The 19,473-nt window shown below is 30.4% G+C and overlaps 3 protein-coding genes across 3 annotated transcripts; 2 read left to right on the forward strand and 1 right to left on the reverse strand.

The window, feature by feature from the left end:
- The first annotated feature begins 902 nt into the window (after positions 1-902).
- On the forward strand, positions 903-4,019 carry LOC148191864 (heat shock 70 kDa protein 8-like). Its single transcript, XM_088100201.1, has 2 exons — positions 903-1,089; positions 2,129-4,019. The coding sequence occupies exon 2, from the start codon at positions 2,130-2,132 to the stop codon at positions 3,846-3,848; it is 1,719 nt and encodes a 572-aa protein (XP_087956327.1). The 5' UTR covers positions 903-1,089; position 2,129; the 3' UTR covers positions 3,849-4,019.
- Positions 4,020-6,199: 2,180 nt separating this feature from the next.
- Positions 6,200-8,413, reverse strand: LOC148191865 (putative F-box protein At5g55150). Its single transcript, XM_088100141.1, has 2 exons — positions 8,294-8,413; positions 6,200-7,580 (listed from the first exon to the last, which is right to left on the reverse strand). Exons 1-2 carry the CDS (start codon positions 8,366-8,368, stop codon positions 6,387-6,389), a joined length of 1,269 nt encoding a protein of 422 aa, XP_087956267.1. The 5' UTR covers positions 8,369-8,413; the 3' UTR covers positions 6,200-6,386.
- Positions 8,414-15,627: 7,214 nt separating this feature from the next.
- Positions 15,628-18,839, forward strand: LOC124820480 (4-coumarate--CoA ligase 2). Its single transcript, XM_047292183.2, has 5 exons — positions 15,628-16,810; positions 17,652-17,850; positions 17,956-18,169; positions 18,253-18,355; positions 18,467-18,839. Exons 1-5 carry the CDS (start codon positions 15,743-15,745, stop codon positions 18,605-18,607), a joined length of 1,725 nt encoding a protein of 574 aa, XP_047148139.2. The 5' UTR covers positions 15,628-15,742; the 3' UTR covers positions 18,608-18,839.
- Positions 18,840-19,473: the final 634 nt, after the last annotated feature.

Raw genomic sequence — 19,473 nt, forward strand, 5'->3', positions numbered from 1 at the left:
AAAGAAAGACGAAAACCAAAAACAACCAGACTAAAATCATATTTAACCCTTATATTATATAAATATAAGAGTACCTAATTTTTGGTAGCCGAACATCATACTCATCACAAATATCAAGCCGCCAACAAGACTATGATGATAGACTTTGGAACAATCATTATGCAAATTACTTTTATATTATATGTATGCATTATATATTTTTGTTTTAAACTCTTTTGGAGGAATGTAGAAAAATTTTAGTAGAAAACATTACCTGCCGGTCAGACATTGATATGTTTTTTCCTGAGTCAATATCTTGAAAACCCTTGGTTGCATTTTCTCGTGTGATATGATAATGTTACACTCATCTGCAACATTTTAGACATTAAAATAAATTTTATCAATTTTTAAATTTATTTTGTAGACTTTTCTAGTTTTCAAAATTAAATTACTGATTTTCTAAAACTGTTTACGGATTTTTATCTTAATTTATGTTGTAAAGTAAAACATACTTCAATATTTCACTACTGTTACCTTGACCTGTAACAGAAGCGAGAAAATAACTATCTAGAATTTATCTAGCATGTAGTAGATGGTAATAAGAAATACACAAAATCAAATTACGACTTATAATTTGTTTTTCAAAATTATTTTTCTGTTTTCAGGTTTGTAGAGCCTGTATGGTTAATTGCAAATGAGATTAGCACACGATGCAGTAAAATAATTAAAATATAACTTTGTAAATAAAAAATATAACTCTCATTTAAAAAAATACAGAAAATATTTATTACAAAACAGAAACTAGGATTTGATTTTGAATATTTATTGTTTTAAATTTGTATAATAGAAAAATGGTACTATTTAAGACTAATTAGAATTAAAAATAATTTATGTAATAGATAAACAAAAGTGCGAAAAGGCACTAAACGGTTAGTTTCTGGGAGGGTCTAGAACTTCAGCACCTTTGTATTGGTGATAGTTAGCGACTCTCTCACTCTCTTTTTGTTATATGAATCACTTGGGTTTCCGAGTCTCATTCGTTCAGTCTGCTTCGCATTCTCGCTGAAATCGATCGTCCATCACATTGTGTTGCTCTGCTGTGTCACTCAGGTTTTCATCTCTTCCGGATTGAAACTGCTTAATTTTTCTTATACTGTATCGTTGTGTTTTAGTAGTTAATCGATCAATTTAATCGTCATCACCATACTCACAATCACACTACCAACTCAGTTTCGCTTAACTTTGAAATTGGGGAAAATGTAACTGAAGAGAATAGGAATTTGAACGGGTGTTATCTCTTGCTCTTTTAACGTTATTCTCGATGATGATTAGTTTCTTGGATCTTGCTACTTGACTACATCAGAGAAAGAGTCGTTGTTAGGTTTCGCGTTTTGATGAACTTGTCTGCGGTGTTGAAAGAGATGTAATAAGTTGACGGATTTATTTCATATTTTTAAGAAGGATAATACATGATAAGTGCGAATTTTTTATGTGGATTGTTTTAGTGACATACTCTAGTTATTCGTTTGTAGTATACATGTTCGTAAGAAGTCCTGCGAGGAATGTATCTCGTGTTTTTGAACCTCGGAATTTGTTCTATTATTGTTCTTGTTCCTAAATAATATATATATATATATATATATATATATATATATATTTATCTTTGGTCTCGTCAACGAAAGGACTTGAGCGCTATCTTTATTTCTAGTTGAACGACGTCAGAATGTTTCCTATTTTATTTTGTGCTATTGTTTGAGAAAATTATGTAGTTATGTCTGAACTGTGGTAGAATACTTATGAGTATACTTGTGTAATTTTAATTTACTTCTGGAAGCGTTGTCTTGAGAAATTTCAGGGAAAATCTAGTTAAACAGATTTAGAATGGATGGCTCATGATCAATCATAAATCATCACATGTGAAATGTTACTTGTGCTTTTGCTTTAATATATACTCTGTTCCTCACTTCTATGACGATCAAGACGGTTTTTGTTCTAAAGAGTGCTCAACTTTCACAAATTGAAAATTTCAAGCAGAATATTGATAGAGATTTTTCTTGTCTATGCTGAGTTTGTCTTGTAGAGCCTTCTGCTAAACACTTCATTATAATATATGGATAAACCTCTACTTTCTTTTATCTGTCAAACACAGCATGGCGGAACCTGCATATATTGTGACGTCTGACAGTGAAACCACCGGAGAAGAAAAGTCATCTACTTTTTCGGAAATAGCAATTGGAATTGATATTGGCACATCACAATGTAGTGTTGCTATGTGGAGTGGTTCTGGAGTGGAGCTCTTGAAGAACAAAGGGAATCAAAAGATTATGAAATCGTTTGTAACTTTCAAAGGTAACACCCCTTCTGGTGGAGTCAGCAGTCAACTCTCCTACGAGGATGAGATGTTGTCTGGAGCCACGATTTTCAACATGAAACGCCTGATAGGCAGAGTTGATACCGACCCAGTTGTCCAGGCTTGTAAGAATCTCCCATTTCTAGTGCAGACCTTGGACATCGGTGTTCGTCCATTTATTGCCGCATTAGGGAACAATGTGTGGAGATCCACCACTCCAGAAGAAGTCCTGGCGATATTTCTGGTGGAATTAAGAGCAATGATTGAAGCTCAGCTGAAACGACGAATAAGAAACGTGGTTTTAACAGTTCCAGTTTCGTTCAGTCGATTTCAGCTAACCCGGATAGAGCGCGCCTGTGCCATGGCTGGTCTTCATGTTCTGAGGTTGATGCCTGAACCAACAGCTGTGGCTTTGTTGTATGCTCAGCAACAACAGAAAAGTTCTCATGATAGTATGGGCAGTGGAATGGAGAAAATTGCTCTAATTTTCAATATGGGTGCTGGTTATTGTGATGTTGCTGTCACTGCTACAGCTGGAGGAGTTTCACAGATTAAAGCTTTGGCAGGAAGTACCATTGGTGGTGAAGACTTGCTTCAGAATATGATGCGTCATCTGTTGCCAGAATCTGAAAATCTATTTCGAAATCATGGAGTCAGCGAAATTAAGCGGATGGGCCTGCTACGAGTTGCAACCCAGGATGCAATTCACCAACTTTCCTCTCAGAACAGCGTTCGGGTTGATGTAGATTTGGGAGACGATGTGAAGATATGCAAAGCTGTTCACCGAGAGGAGTTTGAGGAGGTTAACAGAAAGGTGTTTGAGAAATGTGAAAACCTTATCATTCAGTGTTTGAAAGATGCCAAGGTAGAAGTTGGGGATTTAAATGACGTGATAATTGTAGGTGGATGCTCTTATATCCCCAGGGTGAAGAGTCTTGTTGCTAACGTTTGTAGAAGGAAGGAACTTTATAAAGGCATGCATCCTTTGGAAGCTGCTGTATGCGGTGCAGCAGTGGAAGGAGCAGTCGCTTCAGGCATCAATGATCCCTTGGGGAACTTGGACTTGTTAACTATCCAAGCTACACCTCTTGCCATTGGGATTCGTGCTGATGGAAACAAATTTGTACCCGTAATTCCGAAAGATACTGCTATGCCAGCGCGAAAGGAGCTAGTTTTCACAACAGTTCATGATAATCAAACGGAGGCATTGATTATTGTCTATGAAGGTGAGGGGGAAAAGGCCGAAGAAAACCACCTGTTGGGATATTTCAAGATAATGGGAATACCTGCGGCCCCTAAAGGTATCCCAGAAATCAATGTGTGCATGGACATAAACGCTGCAAACGTGCTAAGAGTTTTAGCTGGTGTTGTGATGCCGGGTTCTCGCAAACCTGCTGTTCCTGTTATGGAAGTAAGGATGCCATCGGTGGATGACGGCCATGGTTGGTGCGCTGAGGCATTAAATAGAAGCTATGGTGCCACACTTGATTTGGTTACTCTCCGGAAAATCGCATTATAAAGTTACACTGGTACACAACTTCACATCTTTTTTTTATATGTCATCCTGTGTCTGTTTCAGCAATAGAAAGTGATATACAGTACATGTCTGTTGTTTGTATTTTGTAACTAGAATAATGGAAACAATGAGTTCCAGGATAGCTTGATGAATGAGTTGACATTTAACCCTCTACTTGCTTAGCTTTTTAGATTTAAAGATTCTTTTCCAAATTTGTTGGTATGTTTTCTAAAATTTAAACTCAGATTTTAAGCATTAAAAAATGTCTAATTACGCTGACATTAAATAATATCTATCTTTATTTTTCATCTCTCAAAATATACCTACTATATACATACATGCACATATATTTATTATATTCTGAGAATAATTTTTTGAAAGAATCACTGACTAGTTTTTTTCAGTAATTTTTTTCGTGATAGATCAAGATAAGAATAATTGTCTTTCTCTTGTAGTCATTTTTAGAGTAACTTGTGTATGAAAGTCTATCATGTGATCTTGGCAACATGGCAACTTAAGAGAGATCAGAGAATTAAAAGTGTGTATAGAATTTTTATTTAAATATAGTTTTTGTAATTAATTTATTATATAAAAAATTATATCTAAACTAAATTATAAAATAGATTATTCGTATACTTTATGAATCATAAAAATTATATCTAATCCATAATTATTTATAACGATGTTTTTACTCTTTATTGAAGTCTGTAGCTTGTAGACTCTAACACCAGCTGACACCATGCTTTGGCATTTATAAATGTTTAGTTAGATTTTCTTTGAATAAATTTTGAATGATTATCTTTACGTATTAGTCTAGTTAATTATATAGTTTTTTCTATTGTAGTTCAAAAATATTTTTAGTGTAAGACTCAACTGAGTTAAATTAAAGTAAAATTAAATATTAAATAAAAAATTTCATTTTTTTTAAATTTTATGTGGACTAATTTTTAAAAAAAATAAAGATAGAAATCGAAATTGTCAATTTCTTAAAATACTTTAGTCTTCATGTTATTTTCACATTGTAGACAAAACTATCGTATTTATGTAGAAAAGACGATAATAAAAACTTACCCAAAAGAGAAAAAAACATTTAATTATTAGAAAACTTTACTACATCTCAATAAACAAAAAATAAAATATTATTATTTCCTAAAAAAAATATAAAATATTCTTAATGCACGACATTTAAATGATAATTTAAGAAAAAGTATAAATTGAATTACGAAAATTTGATTCAACAATTCATTAAAGTATTTAGTTAACTTTTCTCATTTATTTTTTAAAATAGTATTCATACATTTATTTGTACAAGTTTTTCTACCTCTGGTTCTTTAATTCTCTAACGTAGATCATATACCGAGTAAGTCTTTCAATACATTTCATTCAAAAGTGAAATAAATGTGTTTTCCTTTATTAGTTTGCAGCATCAACTAGGCCTTGATCCATATCCATCCCATTGAAGTAGTTGAACTTTTAAATTGGAAAATAGAAAAAGGTATTGCCTTTGGGATTTCAGTTTTAACATGGCAGAGCCAATGGGTCTGAGTGCATTCGTTTTCATCTAATCCCTTAAGTCAATCTATCGCCTAAAGTCTTCCACAGCATAATTGTCGTGAAGTATGTTGGCACACTATTCATGATATTCATTCAGCATATGCATACATGTATATAAACATGCAATGACCTTATTACAACAATGATTTAACATGAAATAACCTTATTACAACAATGATTTAACATGACTCAAATGATGTGAAGAAATTAAATCCTTTTTCAAATGTAATAACTTGCTTTTATGAATTTAAAAAAAAAAATTGGGTCATTATTGTAGTTTTATGTTTAATTAATTTAGTTATCATGATTTGCTATTCTACTACATTATTTGAACTATTGTTGAGTCAATAGTATCATCTTTCCTCCTAGGTCTTTTATTTTAGCAGTGTCTCAAGCTGTAATGAACAAAAAGCCAAAAGATTTCAGAATTGCTCAATTGCAGATTTATTTAAATACTTTCAAAAACATTTGTTGCAGATTTTATTTTTGTATTTTGGAATGATGGTTTAGGAAGGTATTTCTAGATTTAAAAACACATTTCAAAACAATTATTCTAGAACAAAATTTATGAAATGATTGTTCTGAAAATTGTTTTTATGTTTAGAAATTTAAAAAATTTCATAGTGCTCTAGAAAATAAGTTCAAATCTAAAAATGCCTTCATAAATATTTATTTTGGAATTTTTTTTCTTATAATCCGGATAAGATGTTTCCGAAAACATTTTCCGAATACAATAAAAATAAATAAAAAATTAAAAAATAATAATAATAAACTACAAATATAATGAGAATGATTAAATATAACTCCAAGAATATAAAATTATAATAAATTGAAGGTCTATATCATAAATATAAATTAAAACACATTGTTCAAAGTCCAAACATGAAGAAAAATAATCGACATTCCAATTATAAAAATATCCTCCATGATAGAGATGGATGAAACATCTCTGCCACTTTGATAGATTTGACAAGAGACATATAAATCTTACTTCCTTTTTATTGGAGGAATATTTCTACAGCACCACCATGAAGGAGCAGTAAACCAGGTGTCTGTCCACGTATTTCTATCACCACGGAAGAAAAAGGACTCATGATCCTTATTGCCAAAAGTGAAAATGCCCCAATTGTTTACATCAGTCCTATTCAAGCCTGAACGCTTCCTTTTACGTTTTGCATGACTAAAATCCCATTCATTCGCCCAAGGATCCACTGGATCATTGCAGAAGTAAATGCTGTTTCTAATTCCAACTCCAACTTCCTTTACAGAGAAGGATGTTGAACAACATTTCCCCAAAAATATCATTTGATTTCCTAAATCCTCAACCATCTTCCAACGTAACTCTTCAAAGTCACATGCAAATACCTCAAATTTTTTGGTCTGAATCCATTTATTTCGTTTGAGATTAAAATATCTAAGAACAAGTAAAAGTTTCCCAACTGACTCCACAAGATATGCAAAATATTTCTTGGTCCTTCTTTGATTCAGTAATATTTGAAAAAAATAAGGCCCGCGTACATTATAACGCCTTGGTTTTAAAGCGAAAACTGTTCCATCTTTAATGGCAGAGTAGATACTTCGAACATCAATTTGCAAAATATCTAATCCTTCATCCAGAAAGTAAAAACTTCCATTACAAAATACAGCATCCTGACATAGCTGACTTGGTTGAAAATATGTAGTCCATGATTTTGCTCCTCTAAGCCAAAAAGCCAACTCAAAAATACGGCGGTGTACAAGCATGCAGATAAAGTTTTTCTCAGAGGGAAGCCCAGAGAGCACCATTTTGTGATAATCGTTACATAATGGAGGGAGATCAATTTGACTTCCTGAAAATGGATTCAGTAACTTAACTTTAACTATAACCTCGAATAGAATATTTACCATAATCAACCAGTCACAAAATGATCCCCAACAATACTTTCCACATGACTCTGGCAACTTCAACTCCCAAACACGATTCTCTAATACACTTATACAAGTTTTAGTCCCATTGTTCCCCAGACCTGAAACCAAGAGACAAGGAAGTCCATGCCTTTGTGTATTAGGAAGTTCTTCTCCAAGAATGGCATTCCAACTCATACAAACTTTGCTCATCGATAAGCAATCAACAAAGCTAAGTTTTTCAGCAATCAGCTGAAGTATATCATGAGGGAGACTAGACCAATAGTTAAAATATTTCTGGAGAATAACATTTAAAAATAATATTAATAACTAAATGAAAGGAAAATTTAAAAATAATATTAACAACTAAATAATAAGAACATGAAGAAAACTAACTGAATAAATAAATGTCTATTTACAATAAAAAACTTACAGGGCGGACTGAAAGGAAGGAAACATAATAAAAAACTTACAGGGCGGACTGAAAGTAAGGAAATATAAGATAAATTTTTTTGTTATTTATTTGAGTGAATTTGAAGAGAGAAGTGAAAATGAATTTGAAACTAAATATTTTTGATCCGTAATATTAATCAAATTATACCCTAATCCTCACTTAATTCAATCCATTTAAATAAACAATAAAAAACTTTATTTTTAAATCTTCTCCCTTACTCTCCCTCAACTCACAAATCCACATAGCCTTAGAAAAAAATGAATCAAGAAAAACTTAGAATGATTTCATAAAATGGTAAACCTAACTGCAACCAAATTTATTAACGCTCTCTATTTTAGTTTGTTACTCATTTATTACTGCAATCAGTTGTTGGGGTTTGTTTTTCTGTTCTAGGTTAGGGATTTCTACCAAAATACCTCTTCTTCATGTTGTTTTACACCTCTTCTTTCCTTTTCCTTCTTTCCTTTTCCTTTTTGTACACAGATTAAAACAATACCTCTTCTTTCCTTTTCCTTTTTGTACAGATTAAAACAATACAGAGTAATAAAGTGTTTACCTTTTCTCGTTTCTTCTTTTCCTGGTTCTCTTTCTTTGCGTTTTCCGTCACCATCTCTAGTGCTTCGCTTGCCATGGAAGCCTCTCTTCGACAGCCCAAAGTACCAGTTCTAAGGGTTAGGAAAAGGAGTATTTATAGAACCAAACGAATAAAAATAAAAAGTATCTGTTACCCTAAACACGTGATCACACAAATAATTTGATTTTTTAATTTAGTTAAGTATTTTTTTCATTAAACCTTATAAACTTTTAAATTTATAATAATAAAATATTAGATTAAATACAAATAATAAAAACTGATAATAAAATAATAACTAACTTAAAATTAAAATTATTTATATATATTTTATATATATCAAAATCAAACTAAATATTACTAAACACAAAATTAATAAAATAAGATTTTAATGAAATTTTAACATTTAAGTTTATTCTAACATTTACCTTGTCAACATGATATAAACAAACAATATGTAACTAATAAAATAATTAGAAAATGTGACAAATAATTCAAGATATATTTTATTTTAAATATGTACAAAAATCAAATTACGATATTTAAATTTTAGTTACAGTCAACAAACATTTAATTTTCATCAATTATCAAATATATTTATTAAACAAATGATTAAGTTCAATATATAATTAATTTTAAAAAATATTATTTATTTTCTAAATTTAATCTTTTTGTAATTTTTAATATCAATTATATATTAATATTAATTTTTTTTAACAAATATTTAGTGATAATTATTAAAAAATAAACAAGTCTTCGAAGACTTTAATCATTAAATTTTTGCATTAAAATTATTATTTAACATATCTGTCGTAACTGGAATCGCATAAAAAAAAATTAAAAAATCATAAAATAAGAAATAGTACAGAAATTCAAAAATAGATTATACATAAGAAAAACATTAACACCCTATGACACCTAAAAAAAGAATACTTTTAATTAAATGTATTATCCAACAAAGATTCACCTTCTTGTATTATCATTTAGAATGAGAAGTCAGGATTATCTGAAAATTTGTTTAACAATTTTGATATTTTGGTTTTGAAAATTTTAATATATCTGAAAATATATTAAAATTCACAATAAATAAATATTTTAAATTTTTATGAACTATATTTTAGGTTTACCATAGACAATTTATTTTGTAATGTTAGGTTATGTTTAACTATAATAGTTCTTTTAAAACCATAACAAAATGAACTTAAACCAAAGTAAAGAAGACATTCAAATAGATAAACAATTATAACATAATTTTTTTAGGCCGTAGTGATTTTTTTAACTCTTGTTAAATCAAATTAAAGTTAATAAAATATGATTCTACAGGATCAAGCCGAATAGTACAAGTTTAATTATATGATATTTATATCTTCTAAATAAAAATTTATTAGATATAATTTTTTTTTTGTCTCGCTCTCGTTTCTAGATAAAACGAGTATATTTGTATCCACATTCATATTTATTCTTTTATTATTAAAAATACTAATTAGATCATTTTTCTAAAAAATAAAATTACAATATATATATATATATATGTATATATATATTATTAAGTATTTAATATCGAAAAAACATATATATAGATAAATAAATTATAATTATATAAATATAAGAGTACCTAATAATTGGATAAATTTTAAATAAAATATATAACATAGTAAAACCAAAATAAAAAATTTGTCTCATAAATAAGTTACAAAAACCACAGAAAAATTGATGCAAGTTTTCCAAACTACCGACAAAATTTAAGTTTTTAATAGTAATTTAAATGAAAAAAAATTTATATATATATATATATATCACCATCCTCCTACTCAAATTAAAAAATCAAAATTATACATATTTATACTATTTATGCTTGTTAATTAATATGCACGTCCTTTCTTAAAATAAGGACCGATAAGAAAAATACCCGTAAAGATAAATTCATTTCGTATACGAGACAAGAGACTCACACATGTAACAAATATTTATTTATTTTATTTGAAGATTCATGGTTCCATTAATTATATTATTAAATTTTAAGTTAGTTTATTCTAAATTAATGTGAGTTTTTCTAATATTTATTTAAATTATATAATTTAATTTATTTCTAATATTTATTAAAATTATTAATTTTACTTATTTTTAATATTTATATTTATTTTAGTTAATATCAGTTAAACTTATTCGAATTTTCATTTTTGTAATATTTATTAACATTTGTGTATGATTAGTTGATACTAATATACTCTTTTTAATATTTATTTAAATTAATATGGATTTAGATTATTTTTTAATATTTATTTTAATTAATGTTAATTTAGATTAATCTTATTAACGTAAGATCTTTAATATTTTGTCATGCCAAAACATTGAGTATGAAAATCTAGAAAATATAATAATAGGTAACATTATAAATCCAAATTTTAAAGTATTGTGAATGATTCTTATATCATATTAAGTTATAAAATTTAAGTTTAACTAAAAATAAACTCAATAAGACGATATCTACCATTATTTATATAACATTATAGATTAAACCTACAATACTACCTTATAAAAGTCTCCATCACACAAAAGTGAGAATCCTTCTCCCATTTAAAAAAAAATCTGTCACAAAAATTGTCATCTTCTAAATTCCAATGAAATTACTTTTTTATTTTCTTTTATTTGTTTTTATATGAGTTGATGATCAAGATAACGTGGTTGGAGTTTTTCTTTTATTCGTACACTATGAAAATACAACTAATGACATGACTATTTATTTAAAATTACAACATATTCATTTTCTTTAACGATGCTCAAATCCACGATACATCATTTTTAATAAAAATTATAAAATTTAAAGATAAAAAAATTTAATATAACTCTATAATATGACTATCTGGTCAACTCAAGACAAGAGAATTTTGCTAGTATGAAATTTCAAAAAATAAAGGGCTAAATATGTTTTTAGTCCCTAAACTATTGGTCGTTTCTGGTTTTCGTCCCTCTTTCAAAGTAAGGTACAATTTGGTCTTCATTCTTTTCGAAACGTTCGTTTTAGTCCTCGGAATTTTGGTTTTAGTCCTCATTTGTTGCTAAATGAGGACCAAATTTTTAAACAGTGTTTAGTTTTCGAGGACTAAAACAAACATTTCGAGAAGAATGAGGAACAAATTGTACCTTACTTTGAAAGAGGGACGAAAGCCAGAAACGACCAATAGTTTAGGGACTAAAAACATATTTAACCCAAAAATAAATGGTCGAATATTTTATCAGTTAGGTTAAACAAAAATTAATATTAAAGACGATTTTAAGATTATTACCATTTCGGTTGTAATTAGACTAATATTAATTTTTAATCGATCTACAACGTACATAAAAAAATTGGTCTCAACCTCCACAGATAAAAACATAAATCCATAAATCAAAACAGTAACATATAGTTTTACTTTGAAGATGAAGATGTAACTTAGTTTGTTATGTGTTAGTTGAAGTGTTTTATATTAAAAAAAGACAGCACATGATGGATCAAAAACCTGACTCTAAAGTCAAGGTTCCACAACCATAAAACGATGATTCTTTGTTTGTCATAACATATAAACTCATCGCATGCACACAGTTGACCATGCATTTCAAACGAAATACGCTTGGTGGGTTGGTGTGCCGTCCAACAAATAATTCACTTTATATTTTACTCAATTCAAATCTTCTCCACTTTTTTCTCTCCCTTTATTTCAACACACTCACTTCTTATTATAGAAAAATATAACGATAGTTTAACAATATTTTCTTAACAACATTTTAACATCATCTACGTGTCAGTGTCATTATGTGATTGATCCAAAATTACTTCACAATCAATAATAATAATAATCATAAACACCACCAATCACAAAATGACATGTAAATAATATTAAGATGTTGTCAAAAAAATATTGTCAAACTACTGTAGAAAAAATATTTATATTCGCAAAAATCAATCTCTTAATATATTTATTCAAAACTTATACCCAACTTAATATTCTTAGTTTTACATCTTCAAAAAGCCTCTCAAAAATATTTTATTCGTGTATTTCTTCATTTTCTTAAATGAAAGAAAAAAAACATCTTATAGTCATGTGCTCGATGGTTGACTGACCAGGTCACCCACAAGAACTTGTTTTTTTCCCGTGCTCAAACTCAAAATAGTTTATTTTTTCTTCAGTCAATTTCTAGACTTGAAAGATAGCTAATGCCCTTTAAATAATATAATATTTTTTATTTTTTAATATGAATTTAATTATTGAATAAACTTATTTGGTTACGCAATTTTTTATTATTTTATTATTGCTCCATGTTTAACTTATTCTCTATTTATTAAATTCGTTTAAATTTTTAACATATTTTTGCTTTTATTTTTTATATTTTATTTAAATAATATATCGTTTGAAAAGACATAAATATTAGTTTCTTCGGATTTAATGATTTATAAAATACTTATTTTATTTCTATCTCCCTTTTAATATTTCTTTTACTTTATTTTTTTTGGGAAAGTTTAAGTAACTTAAACAATTATCTCTTGTTTTAGTTATTTATTTATTTACTTAAAAGCTATTCTTTGATTGTATATAACTCTTTGTAACTGCAATATATTTGACACTAAAAAGAAAAATGTCTATATATCTTACCATGAATCTCATAGTATCATAATTTTAAAAATTATCATAATTTTTTGTAAAATAAATTATCATTTTTTAATTATAAATAAGTAGATATCTATATTTATGCAACGAGTGCATTTAAACGTTTATATGTTATTTAACATTTATGAAAATATAAATTACCTAAAATAACGTGGACTTTATTTTCATTCCTCATTGTCACATTCTTATTCACAAAAATATGTGAATATAATAAATCACCTATAATTAGGTGGACCTGATACCACCCTATTTCTTCCGACCGTGACTTTGTCAATTATTTTAGTATTGTAATTTTAATGACTAATATTAATAATTTACAATTTCATGTAATTTTGTTATTTTATTTATTTTAGAAATCAATTTAATTATTAGTTTTAATTTTAAAATGAATAGTTTCAGGAATCATCTCTGTCATTTCATTGATTTCAATAACGAATATGATCAACCGTTACAGTTTTAAGTATTAAAGCAATTTACAGTTTTTTTATCGAGAATAATTATCCATTATTAATTGAGGAATAGCTATTAATAATTATCATAAACATATGTAAATGGTGTTAACAAATTATTATTATTTATAGAAAAAATATTTATATTTGCAAAAATCAAATATTTTACCTTTTTGGTCTACATACTTAAAAACATAATTTTAGTCTTCACACATAATATTTTTAATTACTTTTAATCTTCCACCAAGGAAGTAGAAGGGTTGAAATAATACGTGCCAAACGAAAATGTTTAAACATAAATGTTTAAACATAAAGATGAAAAAAAATCGAGATATAAAGAGTTTTTAAATTAAAAAAAAAATACTCCAGTTGATTTAACGTTACAATAAAATTACGTGAGAAGCTGGAATACTTAAATAATCAATTAAAATTCATTTAAGTCGTTTTCTAAAAACCTTTCAGGCAAAGTAAAAAGTAACCCTATATTTTCTAATTTCAGTATTATTAATGACTTTTACATTTATCTAATAATTTAAATGATTCCTTCACATGTTTTGACAATTTTAAATTGATTATTATAATGAACATGGAGGTTGAATCTGAGTAGCCTTTTATTTAATTTCTATAAAAAATTAAAATTTTCATTTTTTTAATATTCACATCACATTTCACCCCATCTCCATATCATACATCAATTCACAAAGAAAAATGTTCTGAAACGGATCAGTCTCGTACTATAAATCATTTTATTTATATTGTCTGATGCACACTCTCTTTCTATTTCCAAAGGATAATGTTTATAATATTTTAATATCACTTAGTGATTCACCTGTTATTACGTTGATTTAAAATTATTTCATAATCAATAATAATAATTATAAATATTAATATAAGTTAATCATAAAATAATATATAATAATTATAAACACTAATATAAATTAATCACAAAATAATATATAAACAATATTAAAATATTGTCAAATATCGTTACTAAATGTAATGTAAAATTGTTTTTAAATATCATCCGGTGCTAACAACCTGAAAGGGAAAATGTCAAAAGTACTTTTAAATGTAAATCTGTTCGACAATTTTTGTGGTGGTAAAATAATACAAGATTGAGAAGTTATGGTAGTGGGACCAAACCCACAGCCAGTAGGACAGTGACAGTGACGAGAATTAAAGGCAATATCCACTCATAGGACCATATCAGTTTTTCCTTTTCCAAATACCATTTGCAAAATTAGGCCTCACTGTCATTCCCCATCCTACCTTGTCCAAACATATCACCACAATTCACTGTCACACTTAACCTATAATTCAACAAAATAACAATTAATGTGCTTCCCTAACACCAGTGACCAGAGAGGTTGTACAACTATCAAAATTTAGGTTTTATGTGCAACTCCGGAACACTAATTTCACACTTCAAAATCACAACAAACATATTGCAAACATTCGTTCACATTTTTTTATAAGTCTCTTGAGGTTACCTTCAATTTTTGTTATAAAGTTTTTTTTACCAAATTGTATTAGGATACTTCTCAAAGATACTTCAATGTATCTGTTATATCATCAATCTATTATCACAATAAAATTTTAAATTTACAATAATATTTATAAATTTTGATGTAAACTTATAGTCGTGATCGAGTATTTTATAAGTACACAATATTTTATTTGTAAACTCTTTTTATCTTATATTTGTATTTATAAATTTTCATATAAGCATAATAACACAATTGTAATTATGACCTAATATATGATAAGTAGATTTTACCATTATGATTACTACTTTGGATTTTTTAAAATTTGTAACCGTTTAATATCCTAAAAATTTAACCAAACAATTGTCGTAATTAACAGATTGGTATGAGGTCACCCGATCAATAGACATACAAATAGTCTTGATAAACATAATTTGATAAGGTTTTAGCATGGAAAAATTAGAATAAAATATATTAGCGCAGTGGTGTCCGTGTAGTTGAAGTAATAAATTAGTTTGCCTGATGGAGGGTTGGGTGAGGCATGGAATTGAAAATTGAATAGAATAGTTTTGGTAGAGAATCCACAAAGGTAGGCTGAAAGAAAATGACAGAAAAGGGGGTAGGTAGGTAAGTAAGAGTGGCTGGAAGAAGAACGCTTGTTCTCAAAACGTGATCCAATGCGTGGCTGCCCCTTCTCCATCTACTGATTCATTCATTCATTCATTCATTCATTCTCACCTAACACCCTTCCCCTTCCCTATATTACTTCATTCTCATATTTCCTTCTGCATCACTCTTTCTCTCTCTCTGTCTTTATCTCTTCCCACCATACTAACCTTTCAATCCAACAACACCATGTTAAGTGTAGCTCCTTCTGTTGATACCAATGCTACCAAAGAGATGCCTGCAACAAAAACAGAGCAGAACCAAATTCCTCAGACTACCCATGTATTCAAATCAAAATTACCAGACATACCAATCTCCAACCACATGCCCCTCCATGCTTACTGCTTCGAAAACCTCTCCAAATTCGCCGACCGTCCTTGCCTCATCGTCGGCTCCGCCGCCAAAACTTACACTTACGCAGAGACTCACCTTATATCACGCAAGATTGCAGCCGGATTCTCGAACCTCGGCATCCGAAAGGGCGACGTCGTCATGATCCTCCTCCAGAACTCCGCCGAGTTCGTCCTCTCCTTCCTCGCCGCCTCCATGATCGGTGCCGTTGCCACCACCGCCAACCCGTTCTACACCGCCGCCGAGATCTTCAAGCAGTTCAGCGCCTCCAAGGCGAAGCTCATCATAACTCAGGCAATGTACGTGGACAAGCTCCGCAACCACGACGGCGGATGGAGCCTCGGCGAGGACTTCAAGGTCGTGACCGTGGACGATCCGCCGGAGAACTGCCTCCACTTCTCGGTGCTCTCGGAGGCGAACGAGAACGACGTTCCGGAGGTGGAGATCCATCCGGACGACGCGGTGGCGCTTCCGTTCTCCTCCGGCACCACGGGGTTACCGAAAGGAGTGATTCTGACTCACAAGAGTTTAACCACGAGCGTGGCGCAACAGGTGGACGGGGAGAACCCTAACCTCTACCTCACTACCGAGGACGTACTCCTCTGCGTGCTCCCGCTCTTTCACATATTCTCGCTCAACAGTGTGCTGTTATGCGCGCTGAGAGCCGGGAGTGGCGTTTTGCTGATGCAGAAGTTCGAGATTGGGACGCTGCTGGAGCTCATACAGCGCTACCGCGTGTCGGTGGCCATGGTGGTGCCTCCCTTGGTGCTGGCGCTGGCAAAGAATCCGATGGTCGCGAATTTTGACCTCAGTTCAATACGGTTAGTTCTCTCCGGTGCCGCTCCCTTGGGTAAGGAGCTCGAAGACGCCCTCCACAGCAGGGTGCCTCACGCTGTTTTGGGACAGGTAACTAATTACCGTACACATTCCCTTAATTTTATTAATTATTATAATTATTATGGACGTAAAACTCTAATTCTAGCATTATAAAAAATTAAATAAATAAAAATTAACGTAAAAGTTATAAGAAGACAAAGGATCATGTGGATTTATAATAATAATAACATTTAATTATGCCACCCATATTTTACGCGGGTACTTATTTCTTATAAAGCTTTTGCATGCGATGATAATTACGAATGGTCACACCAAAGAGAAGGAAATATATTTGGGGCATGTGAGGATACCTTAAACACTTGTTATTCATACATACATATATTGAGTAGTACAGATAGATCAATAAATTTTATAATTAGCTGTGATATAATTATAATAAGGAGGAGAGTATTTATTATTAAGAATATATATACGTCTAAATAAATGATTAAGATAAAATAATCAGGGTTTTTACTTGATTAAAAAAATAAATATAGTATGTGCATGACAACCGGTCATGTATTTTTTTCAAATGCAGCTGACCGCACCAACCCCCAAAATAGTGTGAAATAGGCGCACAAGCTTCCACACAAGACTTTTAGTGTCGTGTCATGTTTGATTTGGTCAGTGACGTAAGCCAAACTAACAATAGACCGGTCAAAAATTCACTGCCACCTCGGTTTACGCCACTCCACTGCAACCCAATTCCTTTAATTTTAAACATTTTCATAATAATAATAATAACAACAACAAGAAAACTAACTTATCTTACCAAATTAAATTTACCATTAAATTTATAATATACTCCATTTTTTAATACATTTAATAAATAAACAACAAAATTGTAAAGTGGAGACATGGTGTATTACAGGGTTACGGGATGACAGAAGCAGGGCCAGTCCTTTCCATGTGCTTGGGCTTTGCAAAACAACCATTCCCAACAAAATCGGGATCTTGTGGAACCGTTGTCAGAAATGCAGAGCTAAAGGTGGTTGACCCTGAAACTGGTCGTTCTCTTGGCTACAATCAACCCGGTGAAATTTGCATCCGAGGGCTACAGATCATGAAAGGTGTATATTTATATATATATATAATAAATTCCTTGCGTTTTTCTATTTATTATTTTTTTTTCAAGTGTTAATTGGCTTACTGACACTCAAATTCATATACGTCAGGATATCTGAACGACGACCAAGCGACGGCATCGACCATCGACGCGGAGGGTTGGCTTCACACCGGTGATGTTGGCTATGTAGATGATGATGACGAAATTTTCATTGTTGACAGGGTGAAAGAACTCATTAAGTTTAAAGGCTTCCAGGTGCCCCCTGCAGAACTCGAAGGGCTTCTTGTAAGCCATCCCTCCATTGCAGACGCCGCAGTTGTCCCGTAAGCTTCTTAATCTTCTGCATTTTAACGGCTCACTACATACAGTACAGATCACTGAACTTTCATTTTATCGATGTTAACAGACAAAAGGATGTTGTTGCCGGTGAACTTCCCGTTGCTTTCGTTGTCAGATCTAACGGCTTTGATCTAACAGAAGAGGCTGTGAAAGAGTTTATAGCTAAACAGGTATGCGGCATTGACAATAATTGTGTGTTAATATATAAAACCTAACTTCATTTACATGATCATGTCGTTCAATGCATGCATCAATTTGAAGATGGTTTTGATTATGAACAGGTGGTGTTCTACAAAAGACTGCACAAAGTTTATTTTGTTCATGCTATTCCCAAGTCTCCGTCGGGGAAGATATTAAGGAAAGATCTGAGAGCAAAGCTTGAAGCAGCCGCCGCCGCCGCCGCCGTCACTCCGACGCCTTAAGGCCAGAATCTGCCTCTTTTTTTTGGCGAGTTTTTCAGATTTTTTTTTTAAATTATTGATTTGACACGTGTAATTTACGTGTGAATGCTTGAAGCATAAAGTGAATCCGAGAAGCAGTTGCACTTGCATATAATCACTGTATTCTTATGTCCATTACCTGAGCTTCTCCGGTATTGTAATTTTAGATAACTGTTTCGGTTCTTATATATTCATGTTATCAGATCTTGCTATCCTTTTTCTGCATTCCTTTCGCTAGAGATTTTTTATATTATTTTCTCTTATACTTCCGTATAAAATAAAGATATAAATATTTATATTATTTTCTCTTATATATAAATTGAATGGTACACGAGTAATCGTACATACAACAAAGTATTAGTTATATATTTTCATTTTACAATATTTATGATGTAGTTGTTGTGTATATATTTTTTGTTATTTTTTTAAATTATTAAAATAGAGAAAATTTTAAAAAGTTACAATCATATGTGGAAACTAACAAATACTGTTTTAAGTTGACTAAAATCCTACAAGTTCAGTTTTAATAATAATTATGATAACGAAAGTAAAGTATTTATAAAGTTTTAATATTTTGAGTTTTATAAACAAGCAAGAGCTTTCTATAAACATCATTATAGTACAACATATACCACAGATTTATGACATTGTCTTATTCACAAATTCATGAAAATAGAAATTACCTATAATAACGTGGTCCCTATTCCATTCCATTTCTCATTTATCACATTTCTTATTCACAAATATATGTGAATATAAATCACTTGTAATTAGGTGGACCTATCCCACCCCATTTCATTTCATGCAGCTGGATACATAAAACAGCTTCTACGTCTGCTGCAACCACC

Source organism: Vigna umbellata, chromosome 10 (assembly GCF_029865625.1).
Source record: "Vigna umbellata cultivar VRB3 chromosome 10, Vumbellata_1.0, whole genome shotgun sequence".
NCBI classification, from domain to species: domain Eukaryota; kingdom Viridiplantae; phylum Streptophyta; class Magnoliopsida; order Fabales; family Fabaceae; genus Vigna; species Vigna umbellata.

Bases quoted from the DNA above. Each gene is read 5' to 3' on its own strand.
- LOC148191864 (XM_088100201.1), top strand. From the start codon at position 2,130: ATGGCGGAACCTGCATATATTGTGACGTCTGACAGTGAAACCACCGGA.
- LOC124820480 (XM_047292183.2), top strand. From the start codon at position 15,743: ATGTTAAGTGTAGCTCCTTCTGTTGATACCAATGCTACCAAAGAGATG. The intron at 16,811-17,651 runs GTAACTAATTAC...GGTGTATTACAG, and splicing joins CTCACGCTGTTTTGGGACAG to GGTTACGGGATGACAGAAGC. The intron at 17,851-17,955 runs GTGTATATTTAT...CATATACGTCAG, and splicing joins AGGGCTACAGATCATGAAAG to GATATCTGAACGACGACCAA.
- LOC148191865 (XM_088100141.1), bottom strand. From the start codon at position 8,368: ATGGCAAGCGAAGCACTAGAGATGGTGACGGAAAACGCAAAGAAAGAG. The intron at 7,581-8,293 runs GTAAACACTTTA...GTTATTCTCCAG, and splicing joins AAAAGAAGAAACGAGAAAAG to AAATATTTTAACTATTGGTC.